At 38.1% G+C, this 14,753-nt stretch overlaps 1 protein-coding gene across 2 annotated transcripts; it reads right to left on the reverse strand.

Moving 5' to 3' along the window:
• Positions 1-64: 64 nt before the first annotated feature.
• nacad (NAC alpha domain containing) lies at positions 65-13,880 on the reverse strand. Of its 2 annotated transcripts, none has more exons than XM_060861288.1 (9): positions 13,650-13,880; positions 2,698-7,500; positions 2,300-2,569; positions 2,079-2,167; positions 1,903-1,974; positions 1,666-1,812; positions 789-920; positions 358-480; positions 65-198 (listed from the first exon to the last, which is right to left on the reverse strand). In XM_060861288.1, the coding sequence occupies exons 1-9, from the start codon at positions 13,696-13,698 to the stop codon at positions 184-186; spliced, it is 5,700 nt and encodes a 1,899-aa protein (XP_060717271.1). In that variant the 5' UTR covers positions 13,699-13,880; the 3' UTR covers positions 65-183. The 2 variants fall into 2 exon arrangements, with proteins under 2 accessions (XP_060717271.1, XP_060717272.1); XM_060861289.1 differs by having other exon boundaries at positions 2,300-2,566; positions 13,650-13,879.
• Between the last annotated feature and the right edge of the window lie 873 nt (positions 13,881-14,753).

Below are 14,753 nucleotides of genomic sequence, written 5' to 3' on the forward strand. Positions count from 1 at the left end.
TATTTCATACACTGTGGGTGATTACAGATTTTCAGTTAATGAAATATATGAAACAACAAAAAAGTCATTTTTTATAGAGTTTATTTAGCAGGTAAAGGACATTGAAAGTACGTAGCAGCATTACTGGGAAGGGTTGATGGGTATGCCAGGAAAAAAAGCTGGGAGTGGTCAAGACCTCTTCTATCACATGGTCAGCTCCTGAAGATAGAAATATATATAATAAAAAAAACATTATTTCATACTCTGTAAATAGGTAGTAGTAGAATAATCTTCTGCAACAGTGCTATATTTACAAAAAAAGGCTCATAGTCACTGAGGTGTTGAAATATATACTATTAAAATATTGTGTTGCCTTACCATAATAGCATTGACAATATCGTTCTTGTTGTGACGTAGTGCACGGACAGCTTTAGCCCGAGCCACATTAGCCTGTGCCATGACCAGCTCTATATCTCTCTGTTCCAGTCCACTCTCATCCACCTGATATAGAGAAAGTGAAAGAAATTCATTTTTTGTTCATTTTTAGTCTTAAATACACAATGGTGAGAGAGAAGGCGACATATATTAGAGACATTAGAGAAGGTGACATATATTGAAGCGGCCAAATAATATTACACTACAGTATTTTATTTGACAATATACTTAGCTTTTTTGATATTTGATTTTATAAATTTTATTTTTATTTTTTAAATAAATACAAATTTTCGCCCTTTTTCATTGTGTCAGTTATATTTCAGTAAAAGTCAAGCTATTAGGGAGCAATTATAAAGACAGTATTGACTCTCTACCTCCTCTTCTTCCTCACTCTCCTCTTTTATGGTGAGGTTGGGCATGATGTCAGGGGTGACCGGGGAAGGGTCAAGCGGAACCTTAAATTTCTCTGCTGCAGCCTTGTGCACTTGCTGTGACAGGTCCTCAATCTGTAACAGAGGCAGGGTACAAATGTTTTTTTAAAATCTTTTTCTCTTACAAGCCTACACTATACTTACTAGTGCTTATACTGCCGACTGTGGTCCTGATCCAGAACCAGCAAATTATTAAATAAATTTTATCTACAAACCCATGTATTCCATAGCTCATAGTCCATAGTTCAGTAACTAGGTTTCTATCATGCCATCTGAAGCAGATCTTCTGCTGTGATTTAACCAATCACTTGCAATGAAATAAAATTATTTAAATGAAAGCAGCCCCCTTGACCCGAGGTAGTTCGGGTAAGCGGTAGAAGATGAATGAATGAACGAATGAATGAATGAAAGCAGCTCTTTGGACCAGACATTAGACATCAACTCAGAAACTTGCACAGATTTTTTTCTATGACATTAGTAAACTAATAACATTGCTTATTTTTGGGGAAAAAAAAAATAAATAAAGTATGCATTTTTTTTCTGTCACACTCAGAATACCTCATATGTTTACATGGTAATGTGAAGCACAAGTACAAAACCTAAATACTTTAAATCATCTTAGTATATTCATAAAATATTAAATAATTGCCAATATCAATAGCATATCAATAATAAATAAATCATTAAAAATGTGAATGTCATCATGTTGTTGCTTATCTGGGCATCTGTACACAAGGAATGTAATGTAACTAAACCTTAACAAATATTATTTGAATACTCTTGAACACAAAAATAATCACATGTTTATGAAAATGCTTACCTTAGCCTCCCCAAAGACTATGTAGATATCTGATGCAGGGCTTTTAAAGACATCTGGGCGAGTAATTACAAATAGGATATTCTTGGACTTCCGGATCGTAATCCGTGTAACTCCATGGATCTGTTTTAAGCCAAGCTTAGACATAGCCTACACACCCACAACAAGAAAGATTAACAAACGCTGAATGAGCAAGAAAGACGAGTCTCTAAAAGTTGGAATCGATAAAGACTTACATACCTTTCGTGCCTTTTTCTCACTTCGACTCTGCTTAGTTTTGCTCACTGACTCATCCGCTGTAGAATGTGACATCTGAGAAAGAGATTATATCAGACAAATTTATATATAGATACATTTCTGTTTGTGTTTTTCAAAAGAATGTGGCTTTCCTGTACAAGCACTTCTTATTTACATACTTGTGGGTCTGAAGTTTTCAAGAGACTTCTGGTTGGTTCTTCCAGCTCAGGAATTGATCCATCACTGTCTGTTTCATTACATGAGCCGACTTTGTAATTCAAACACAGAGACAGAGTAAATTCTTTGGGCCGCATACACAGTTGAAAATGGCAGACTTTTTTGTAAATGACAACAAGGACAGACTTCATGTAATAAACATACTGTACTCAATAAGACATACTGTTATTTTTTAAGGAGAGATCCACTTCCTTAGATTCCTTTGTTCTGTCATTGGTTGAACACCCATCCTCTTGATCAGTGTGCTTTTCAGTTGGATGTTGTCTTGCTTGCACAGGGAAATTTAATGCAGAGGTGATGCATGGTAATATCTCTCTTTCTTTGCTCAAGCTTGATTTTCTGTGAGCAGGAGTACTATCTCTGTTTCCTATACATCGAACGGGGTGGGTTTGGGGGCTTTTAGGTGATTCGGGTCTGTGTTCTATGCCCACTGCTTAAGAGAACCAAAAAAAAAATGCATCAAATTTTTATTTTCAATAGTGACCCTGTATATGCAGAAATACTGGTGTTGTACATTTAATAAACAATAGCACAGAAACTGTGATTTGAAATACAACACACCTTCAGGTTTCTCTTGTTTGCAAGTGTTTGACGTTAAGCCTGACTGCTCGTTCACATTTTGATGCGTATCCTGTATTGGAAGTGAGATCGATAATTCTTCCTCAGACTCAACATCTGGCTGTTCTGTATTTATCACTTGAAGAGAGCTCTGTGATTCATGTTGATGCAGTCCATCATTTAGTGTTTTTTCTCTGTGAGTGAGGAGATTGTGTATTTGAGAACTGTTAAATGAAGACTGGGACTCTTGGATAGGTGGACGAAGGTCCTCCTCCAACACATCTGTGGATGAGGAAGAAGCGAGATGTGTGCTGAGTTCTGAAATTTCTTCTACAAAAATAGAGGAGGCCTCGACATCATCACTTGCATCTTGTGTGCTTTTGTGTGTTTCCAGCCCTTCTAATGTACCATGATAAAGTGCTTCTTTCTGGTTTGAATCGCTGAGACCATCTGAGTCAGTAGAACCTGTCGATTCTCTGAAATTGGTGTTTCTTTCAAGGGTATTGGAACTGGATTCTGCAGGCTGGAATACAGTTTGATGAGTATCTTTCTCTCCACTAGCATCGTTTGCGTGTATTTGCTGTTGCGTTCCTGGAGTATTTTTGTTATGCTGAGAAAATGTATGATTTGCAGAAGTTTGTGTTTTTTTAGTCTTAGGTTTACTCTCTTTATTTCTGATGTCTTCTGTTTTCTCCAGGACAATTTTGCTGTTGTCAGAGGTGACAGGTTCCTTTGGTATCTGGCTATCTGAAACAGATTTTCCCCTACCACAGTTCACTACGGTAGTATTCAGTTCTCCTTTTTCTGCATCAGAATTACGTGTTTCCTGTGAAACTTCAGTCTCATCTTTACTTAGTTCAAAAACATTAGTATTCTTCTCTCTGACATTTTTGTTTGTCTCCTTTTTTGTGCATGTTTCAATGGCCTCCTTTTCCTTGAGCGATATACATGTACTATTTTCAGTCTTTGGTTCAATTTGTTTGTCAGCCACTTGACTCCCAAAATTGAGCTGATTTTCATCTTTTCTAATGTTAGACTGTAATTGCCTGGCATCTAAATTTGGTGTCCCAATTGTAACCTCCTTATGAGAGCAGGTAGCTATCTTTTTGTGTATCAGAGACTTGTCAGAAGAGGAAATATGACGCTTTGCTTCACTTGATTTCTTTTTGTGGTCAAAGTTGCCAAATGACCCTCCTTCTAGTTTAAATACAAACTTGTTTTCTGAGACTGTTGAATCAGTATTTACCAGGCACATTTGTTCAGACGTTTCATGGATCTGTATTCCACTTGGCTTGTCTGATATTTTATTTGTTGTGTTGGGCTCACAGAGATCATTTTGTTTGTACAAATTGCTATAACCTAAAATGAGTGCCTTATTCTCTTCTTGAGCTGAATCCAGGACGTCTGTTCCCTGTTTACGCAAAATGCATGGGCTTTCATCTATGAGTATTTTTGATGTGGGTTCCTCAGGAATATTAAAATCTGTGTCAGTAGGCTGGTCTTTCTCATCTTTCCCATCATGTGAAAGGATATTTAATGGTATACAAGTAGACTGTGCACCTGGCATACCGGGTGAACAGCTTTTTTCAGGGTTGTTCCATGTAGTTTCCTGAATATTTTCTGAATGGCATTGTATAAGTGCATTATTGTCTGGATTCTGGAGGTTGTTTGCATCATCCTCACCCCCTCCTGCCTCTGAGAGGTCCTCAATGGATTTCCAAGTGGACAAATTTGTCTCCAGCATACCAGCTTCATTATTTGACATCTTTTCTGGCAAGAGACAGTAGCTGTTGTTATCCTCGAGATCACCCATCATGTTATATGGGGCAGAAATGTTTGGAGTTACAGATAGCCCCTTATTGTGCAGTGATCCAGTTATCTCACACATAAGCAAATTCTCTGGCCTAAAGTCACAGAATGGCTCTTCTGGAGCCCAATCATCAGCGGAAACACTCTTCTCTGTTATGCTACTTTGGGAGTTCTCCTTCTTTGGTGAGATGGCAAGCTTGCTGTAAGTAGAGCAGGTCATAGTTAGAGAGCCAACACTTATATCCTCTGTACTGGGTTGATTTTCGGTCAGGTTGTCTTGGTCAAGAGACTGTTCAGTTGAGGAAATAACAGCAGGGGTTAAGTTATCTGGTACTTCAGACAGCTCGGGATAGGCACAAACTGGTATGTTTGTGGGGCTACAATCATCTTTAGGGTAGGACAACAAAGGGACTCCCTTGTTGAGATCATTGGTTGCTGTCTCATCAAGCTGGAGTGAGGTATTCAAAAATTCAAAGTTATTTCCATTTTTCTGATCTAGATCTTTATCAACCTGAATATTTATCTTATTATCTATGCCTGCTGCTGTGGCACCAAGCACACAAAGGTCTGGTTTAGAGTATGTTTGTGATACTTTATCTAGCTCTGCTGAGCTTGCCTGATTTCCTGAGCCTAGAATGTTTGTATTGACACTTTGTTGAGACACCACTAAGAATGCATTTTCTCCCTCTTCTGAACTTTTGGAATCTGTGATCTGTTGATTCTCTTCATTTTGTTCCCTAATATCGCTTGAGGAATCTTGTCTCTTTGCACATTCTGTCTTTGAATCAAGTGTGCTTATGTCTTCAGCATGCGCTCTGCAGACTGACATATGTTGCTGAATTAATGTATTTGATTGCCCGGAAGATCCAGAGGAAATCTCCATTTCACTCTCACTTCCAGAGGATTCTGGTCGTGCACAGATTACAGGCTGCACATGGTCTTCTTGTGGAGGAAATTGCTGTGCCAGCTCAGCATGTCTTTCTGTGCTGTACAGATGGTCTTCTTCATCTCCATTACAAGAGGTCGAATCAATTGACTCCTCTGTGTCATCCTGGAAAGCAAATGACTCATCTACTCCATCGTTAATTGAGTTCTCAGAAAGTGAATTTAGGAAAGAGGCAGATGTATCCTCATCATTTGGATCATCAACTCCCCTTGCTCCAATCTTTATGGCTTCAACTTGCTGTTCCAAATTGCTGTCATCATTTAAGTCCACATCTTCATCTTCATCATCATATTCATCCACATCCCCTTCTTCCTCTCCAGCGGCATATGCATCAACTTCATTTTCTGGCTCATCGTCTGTAGGGAATAATGTTATTTCCATTGAATCTGCCTGGAATATGAAGCTGGCATGGACTGGTAGCATTGTTGCAGGAATCATCCCCTCACTGCCAGGTCCATCATCTGTGGAGCATCCATGGAAGAACAGAGTGGAAGATCCCATCTCACTATACAAGCTGTTATTATCAGTGTCTGAAATCTCTGATGAACAAGTGGCAGGTGTCAGACTGCCTGTCTCTAAAGTGTTTGAAGCTGCTGCCTGCTGGTGACTGAAGGGAGAAGAACATGCCAGATCTAAAGGAAAGTCCTCTTCAAGGCTAAGAGGGGCATCATGCCTGGCAAAGTGCTCTGAAATACAGTCATTAAAGTCCAGCTCTAGCTCCTGATCTGGATCATCCAAAGGCTGTGAAATATCAGTGGCTCTTGGAGTTTCTGCCTGGACTAAGGTGGCATCAGAACCTCCTCTCTCGTGTGTTGAATCTGTAGTTCTACCACTGCTGCTCCTGTGTGAGGAAACACTCTCTGTCACCCAGTGAGGCCTACAAGTCTCTTTCTTTATCCTTTCCTCCTCATGTTCCTCACTCTCAGTCAACTCTGGCATGACAGGTTTACACAAACAATGCTCCCTTTCAGCCACAGGTCTGTCATCTCCCAGCTCATCACCAATCTCAGAAAGAGAGCTCACATAGCAGGCAGGGACCTCCTGCAATTCAGCTTCAGCAGTTAAATTAGGTGAACAGGAGTGAGAAGTGCCAGAATTGTAAGAGGAGGTACAACTGCCACCTTCAGCAGTAATGTAGGATCCAGATGGAGAAGTGGGTGGGGAGCACAGATCAGACTCATCTGTCGGTGAACCAGGAGCTGTGCTTGGACTGCTTGGTTGCCATTGTTGCTTAAGATGTGAGCAATAAGCCATTTTAATTGGAGTGGAAGGGGCTGTGTAATAACGATCTGGGTCCAGTCCGGGAAGGACACCAATGCGTTGAGGATCAACTGGATAGGAGGGCTCAGAGAATGACAAAGAAGGCACTTCACCCTGAGATAGAGACAGCATGTCTCCTTCATCATCTGGGAAAAAGGTGCTGCTTTCAGTAAGCCCAGTATCTGATGATTTGGCTTCTAGAATTGGGCATTCATGTAGCTGATCTAAACTTTTCTCTTGTTCAGGTGTTGGAGTCAAAGTCTTAACTTTGGCAGATTTTTCAATCTCTTGACCAGTATCAAGTTTATTTTTCTCCTCTACACTAATCTGACTCTCCACTTGAAGGGTAGAAGTATCTGAGTGAGTGGGTTCTGAACTAGATGATTCTTCACTTGTCTTTTTGTCTGGAGGCACACCGATCTGTGTCTCCATGTTTTTCAGTAATGCTTCTTGTCCCATAACAACTCTTGCATCCATGGACTCAGGTTCTTGGTAGTCACTCTCCACTTCAGCTCCAGTTAGAACTTTAATCCTCTCCATTTTCACTGGCCCTCGTCTGCATCCAATTCTACCAAACCGCCCTGTTAGTCGGCCTACTGTGCGCCCATCTGATTCAAAGCTGGCACCCTCTGGTTGAGGTCGAGTAGAAGGGTTTGGTTTAGACAAGACCAAGCGAGGTCCAAATGGAGATGTACATTGTGGGGAAAGCTTGGGTGGAGTGCTCGGAGATGGGCTGGAGGCACTGTCAGTTGGAGTCGAGGCTGTGGAGCTTGAGGTTTGCCTGGACAAATCTGAAAAAGAGGGTGATAATAAATTTAGGAAATAAATAAGCAACCACTTTGAATGCTGTCTTTCTAATTGGTCTGTCACCTATTTCTTTGTACAAAGGGACAACATTGACCTTTAGCTGAACTACTTGTGATGTTGTACATCACTTCCTGATGCTGCAATCATGAATGACTTCTCAGGAATGGCTTCAAAATGTCACATAAAATATTCAGTATATTACATGGAAAGGTCATCGACACCGACACAGTTTGTAGTTTGAGTTTTAGTTGAGTTTCTTTTTTCTTATCTATCATTTTTGAATGAACGCAACATCAAATCAACAAGTCTACTTTGATAACCAAATCACGCAAAATATCATAAAAGCAATAAACCAAGTATAATACAGTATAAAGAATAAAATTTTAAAATTATTTTTTAACATTAAATAAATTATTTCAGTCTATACAAAAAAATTATGTTTTGAACTCTAATTTAACCCTTGTATGTTGTTCGGGTCTGTGGGACTCATATTCATAAACATCAATAGTTTTGAAAAACTTTGCTTCCTTGTAAATTTGTTGATTTTTTCCCACTCATAACTTGATTAAATTTGATTTTCTTTTTTTTTTATATTACATTTTATTAAAAAACAACAAAAAACGAGTAGCAATTTAATTAAAAAATGTGATGTAATAAAGGTAAAGGGCAAATATAAACCATATATGCTCTTTATATTGCTTGTAATTGGGATGAAGTAAACATCTGTAGAGTATTTTAACATCAAATTTTTTGATTGTGTTGAATTAAAAACCCAAAAAACACTCGCTGAGTAACACACATACGAACAACATACGTTAAACATACCGAATTTGGAATTGGGATTTGCTCCTTGAAATGTCTCAAAACCTTGTTTTTTTTCTTTTTAACTATTTTATAAGCTGAATAGTTGAGTATATTATTTTCTGTTTGTAATTTTGGTCCAGGTAGAAAACAGTCCAGTTATGTAGGAGGGTCTTTTTACTGTTATGCTACACACAAGCAGCTTTGGAGAGAGAATTTCCAAAGACTATCTCATCACTCTAGAGCGGGTAGTGATGTTGTAAGAAGCTTTGGTTAGATAGTGAGAAGCAGCAGTTTGCCTGTTGAGTAACATACTCATGGAAGTAATTCCCTATTCTGCCTGCAAACTTAGACTGACAGCACTGACAGTAACAGGAGGAACCATATGTACTGTCAGCAGGATAGTCATGCAGACACACACACATTGGCACCACAGTAGTAATGAGTGATGAGTTATCACAATCCTCCAACACAGCTTCAAATCACGTTGGCACCCTAAATTATATGCCAAGGTGATTTGCCATATAAATTATAATTATAAATTCATCTCAGCTACATAAAAATGAGATTATAAAAAAAGAGCATGTCGCTCTGGATAACAGCATTTGCCAAATGCTGTAAAGGTAACTAAGATCTGGTGTAGGCATTCTAACATTCCTACAAAGGGTTCACATACAAACTAAATGGCCTATATAATTGCAGATCAAATACAATGGCTGAATATTTAAACTAAGTGATGTATAGATAGCAGGTATTTAGCGCAATGGCATTGGTCAACATATCATGTACAAACCCGATTCCAAAAAATTTGGGACACTGAACAAATTGTGAATAAAAAAGGAATGCAATAATTTACAAATCTCATAAACTTATATTTTATTCACAATAGAATATAGATAACATATCAAATGTTGAAAGTGAGACATTTTGAAATGTCATGCCAAATATTGGCTCATTTTGGATTTCATGAGAGCTACACATTCCAAAAAAAGTTGGGACAGGTAGCAATAAGAGGCTGGAAAAGTTAAAGGTACCTATAAGGAACAGCTGGAGGACCAATTTGCAAATTATTAGGTCAATTGGCAACATGATTTGGTATAAAAAGAGCCTCTCAGAGTGGCAGTGTCTCTCAGAAGTCAAGATGGGAAGAGGATCAACAATTCCCCCAATGCTTTGTATGCATGCATGCATGTATGTATGTATGTATGTATGTATGTATGTATGTATGTATGTATGTATGTATGTATATAAGTATTTATGTGGTACACATATATGGATACACATGAGCAACACCTCCATGTGGCATTGCTAGAGTTGGTGTTTTTACAAAAATTGGCTAAATTTGGAACAAGTTCACAGGCAACATTTTTCTGTGCTAATTTAGCTTCTGAGGTTGTTAAGATCTTGTTTAAAAGTGAATAATGTAAATTATATATTGAAAAAGCCCATGGCAAACAAGGGAAAGTGAAATTCCTTTTATAGTGGGAGCTATAACATTGCACGCTAATGTGAATGAAGAATTAAAGACTGAACACCGTTTTTTTTTTCATCAAATAAGGAAAGTTGGGACATCAAGAGGACATGAGGAAAGAGGTGAACTAAAACTAAAGCGAAATATTTTTTTCTGCCAAGTACTGCATAAATATATGTTACCGTGCTGTCATATACCTCCAACACTTTGGGTTAATGTATTTGTGTGCTTATTGAAATGTAGTTGGGATGGAAATTCTACACCTGGCAACCATGCTTCCTTCTACGTCCTTCCTGTTTCATCTTCCATCTGATCCATTACAACCACTTTTTTTCAGATTGCTTTTTGTTTCTCCCAGCCCGTGTGTGTGTGTGTGTGTGTGTGTGTGTGTGTAAGAGTGTGTGTGGTAGATAGTCCCTCAGCTCTGCCATGTGTATCAGTATGCTTTGCTGTGGGTGGTTTGTTGTACTTAGTCATGATGCAAAATGATTACATCATCCTGTGCACCCGGCACATGGAGCAACTGTTATGGGGTAGTATGAAAAACAGTGCAGTGGTGATGCCAGATTTTGTGTATGCTTGTCACACACACAGAGAGAGAGAGAGAGAGAGAGAGAGAGAGAGAGAGAGAGAGAGAGAGAGAGAGAGAGACCTCCTGCTTTCATAAAACCATACAGACAGATCCTGAAATTTGCACCAACTGATGCAGCACACACACACACACACACACACACACACTCTCTCTCTCTCTCTCTCTCTTTCATGACCTCTTTCTTGAATGCCCTTGCATACCAAACCCCTGCAGTTTACAAAACAGAATGTGCAGAAGGTATAAGGCACTTAAAAAATACATTACTTCTGTGTCTATCTGCAGGCACGAGCATAAATATTATACCTTGAGTCAGCATTAGCTCTCCCCCATTCCCACCCCCCCAAAAAAAATCCTCTCGCACCTGAACGCACTGACTTTCAGTGCTGCAGTGAGCAATCTGAAATTTCTTGCTTAGTCACATTCACAAATGCATTTTGTCCAAGCATCCTCAGGATAGCACTCAAAAAAGCCCATAAGAAAAACCTCAAATGCATTTCAGTTACTACATTGTTGGTAATACAATTCGATTTCTGGTAACTTGCAGACAGCATTTAGATGAGTGTTATACACAGTCATTTGACGCAGAATAAACAGCAGTTGCAACGTGTTGGATGACTCGGATGAAGCCAGATCTTTGATGGTAGCTGTCATGTATTACTAAGTGACCAATTTGGGGAGAAAATGTGGAAAACATCCTTAATAACAGTACAGCACTGAGAATTTTCTTAGAAAGACAACAAAAAAAATCTATGTTGTAGTAACATTTCTATGTTGTAATAACATTTCTATGTTGGCGTAACATTTTAAGACCATACTGAAAAAAATCCTGTTTCTATATACTCAACCTAAATGACAGCTGGTAGTGAAATTAGGTGGGAGGCATAAACTCTTAAACATATTCAGCAATATCTCCACAAAGAGACTGTATTAAGGTTAAGCAGTGCATTATACTCTATCACCATGACTAAATATCAGTTGTATTAGTGTTTTTTCTAAAGTCTGAACATCTCTACTGACTTCATGCTGTGTTTCCTATGAATTCCAAACAATAAACAAGAGTCGTAACCCATTTCTTGTGTAATTAGAATTTATATTAGATAATGTGTGCTTAATCTACCTACTTTAATCTATGTTTCTCTGCATATAAATTTTGAGGAAAAAGGATAATAGATCCATGAATAATAGTCTCCCATGTTATAAACTTGGGTTATATTAACTATTTTTTTTTTTTCAGATGACTCTGTGTGTGTTCACAAAGAAATAGCATTCATGTAGAGGATGTTTTGTAAATAAAAGTCCCCTATGTATGACGTCTAGGGAGTATTTTCTGTGTATCTTTCTTGATTATTTGCGGCGTTCTTGCGCTCGGACGTTCGACAGAAATCCTAAATAATCCACCTTGAGACGTTTGTTAACAAGACATCTGTTGTGAATCCTTAAATTAAACAGTTTTCAAAACCTTTGAAAGACTTGGAATGAGTCTCCGCTGCTAAGCATATATAATAAATAAAATATTATATGTCCTTTTAAAATGAGCCTTGCACACCACTGAGAATCAACATATAATGCTAATGTTAAATTGTATTCAGATTCCACAATACACACTCTTTCTGCCTGGTTGAACTTTGATGCATTTGTGCTACCAAGAATATAAACGCACAACTACTAGGTTTATAGAAAGAGGAGGCTAATTAAATCCCCAGTGAGGCCACATTAGAGTGAATTCCAGCCATCTTGGTTTACTGTTTACTATTTTCCATTCAGAAATACAGAAATAAAAATTCTGTAAATATTACAAAAAACAAAAAAAAAAACCAAAGCACATTTTCTTATACAACATTTTTGGATATTCGGTTACAATTGGCAAAATGTGTTCATACCCAGCATACGCTACCACAACAAACGGCTTCCACATTCAACCTCAGTTATCTTTGTCTCTACTGTTTGACAAGTCTTGAACTCAGTGTGTGATGTAATAGGACACACTAGATTAGAAGGTCAAACAAAAGCAGCTAAGATCCATTTACGTGGCCCTTGTCAATTCAAATCCACTCTGGATTGTCTGTAGTTTAAAAAAATACCCTTTTCCTTTTATATCTTTTTAATCTAATATGATTATTTGACTTTTAAGTTATATCTCATTACCTTGGATGAATTATGAAGCTGAAAGGATTCCCAAGGGAGAGAATGAATTGGATAGAAACGATTGTTCAGTTCTTTTCTAACTACTGATTTCTATTCGATTATTGAAACAGACGGATCGTAGAACTTCCTTAATATGTATTACTCTGTAGCCTGTGTGATTCCACTGAGGACTAGCTGCTCATCTCATCTAATTTGCTCAGTACACTCACTAAAGATAGTGGCGACACACTAACACATAAGAGACTATTTTTTTAGGCCACCTCACACACTCACACACTGGTACTCATGTTTTAGCATCCGACATCAAGTATGGCTGCTATCGTAAGGCACTTCCTTGTTTTTAGACTCTCATGATGATAAACATACAAGACACAGGCTTATCACAGGTCTTGTGTTGTAGTCATTTAGACTCTATTTTATATACAGTATTTATATTTCATATATCAATATAAATGAATAGACTTTATTATAGAATAGAATTTTATAATATACAATAGAAGTAGCATAATATACATTACAGATCAAGTCTATGCTAATAAAACCCAATAGATTTTGAAATCTTTGCTAAACTAGATAATATACACATCATGTTCACTATATTATATAATGTATAATATATGTTCCATCTCTGTTACGCTGTATTACGGCAACAACAACATTAATCGATAATTGCAGTGCTATTAAAGAGAGATTAAAGACATTACTGATGCTGTTGTGGCTATAGCTATATTATCCAAAAGCCAGAATTATTCATTTACATGACATTTTTGAGCAGGCATTTGTTCTAGCCACTCATTTCTCATCTGACGGGTCCTCTGTGATGCTGTGTCATGCTCTGGATGTATTACAGCATCTCTTTTGGGACAATGCTGATGCTGTTTCAGGGTGCGGCCAAACCCAACCTCTCTCTCTCTCTCTCTCTCTCTCTCTTATTTTGTCCAGAAAGCTTCACACTTTCTTCACCCTTCAGTCTCTTATCACATTTCTCTCTCTTTGCCCCCATAACTTATTAATCTTAAAATCTGCACACTGCCACAAACACTACCATCATCCCAACTCTCACTGCTTTCACGTTATATACTGCACACATTCTTTTCCTCTTCATGTTGTCATATAATTCTTACCTGGTAGCTCTGCGTCCGTGTCCAGCAAGCCTTGTGTATCCCCAGGCATGCTGATCCTTACCCAGCCTCTGACGCACTTGTTAGAAACGGAGGACAGGAGTTCAGGAGGCAGCAAATGAGTGTTTTGCTGAGATGCTCTGCTGCTGAGTGTGTTTGTGTATGTGGGAGAGAGAGAGAGGGAGAGAGAGAGAGAGAGAGAGAGAGTGAGAGAGAGAGACTGCAGAAGGATGGGTGGAATCTGAGAAAGAGAGCTGCAGTGCTCTGCCTGAATGCAGCGAGTCCTCAGCCCAACCCCTCTCCTTCTCTCTCTCTCTCTCTCTCTCTCTCTCTCTCTCTCTCTCTCTCTCTCTCTCTCTCTATCTCTATCTTTCTCTACAGAAGACCTCCTTCTGAATCACCATCCTTCCCTGTTCCTATTCTACCTCCTCCTCTTCCTCCTCTTCTCTGTTGTTTTATCACAGTCTTCCATCCCCTTTGCTCCGTTAAGCAAGTGGATGTTGGACGATGATGTCAGCAAATTTTTACTCTGTATGTAGGCTGCTGCATTGCTGAAGGACACAGAGAGAAATGATTAATATAGTCACAGCATTAAACATGAAGTTTATATACATGGAGCAAAAAAAACTTTATATTTAAAAAAACAGTAGTGAAAGAAACAGGTTTAGAGAGAATAGTTTAATTAGTTAAAGGTGTGAGGATTCGATGAATCGAATATATGCATTGATTTAATAAAATGAATAGTCGCATAAATTAGTTATTATCAAATTAATATACATGAATCACTATCTACAATCGAGTATAAATTGATTATTATAAAACAGGGACAGATGAAAGGATTGAATAAAATTATTCATATAATTCACATACCCTGTATTTAACTTACTAGTTTATTTTAGAGATGTTAAAAAACATCAATTTTTTTGTGAATACATTAGTTTTTTCTTATACTTGTCATAATACATGTGGATTATTTTGGTCTTTTATTAAACCATGCACAACAGCACCACCGGTGGTCAGAGGCAAAGCACACAGAACAGTAGAAGCAAAGCTGGGGCTGATTTCTTTCTACATTTTGGCTATAATGCAGACTCTCAATGCAATCCT

The sequence above is a fragment of the Tachysurus vachellii genome, chromosome 25, assembly GCF_030014155.1.
Source record: "Tachysurus vachellii isolate PV-2020 chromosome 25, HZAU_Pvac_v1, whole genome shotgun sequence".
Classification (NCBI taxonomy): domain Eukaryota; kingdom Metazoa; phylum Chordata; class Actinopteri; order Siluriformes; family Bagridae; genus Tachysurus; species Tachysurus vachellii.

Excerpts from the sequence above, each read along its gene's own strand:
- nacad (XM_060861288.1), bottom strand. The coding sequence starts at position 13,698 with ATGCCTGGGGATACACAAGGCTTGCTGGACACGGACGCAGAGCTACCA. Across the intron at positions 1,813-1,902 it reads GTGAGAAAAAGGCACGAAAG|GCTATGTCTAAGCTTGGCTT; the intron begins GTATGTAAGTCT and ends GTGGGTGTGTAG. Across the intron at positions 921-1,665 it reads TAGTCTTTGGGGAGGCTAAG|ATTGAGGACCTGTCACAGCA; the intron begins GTAAGCATTTTC and ends CCTCTGTTACAG.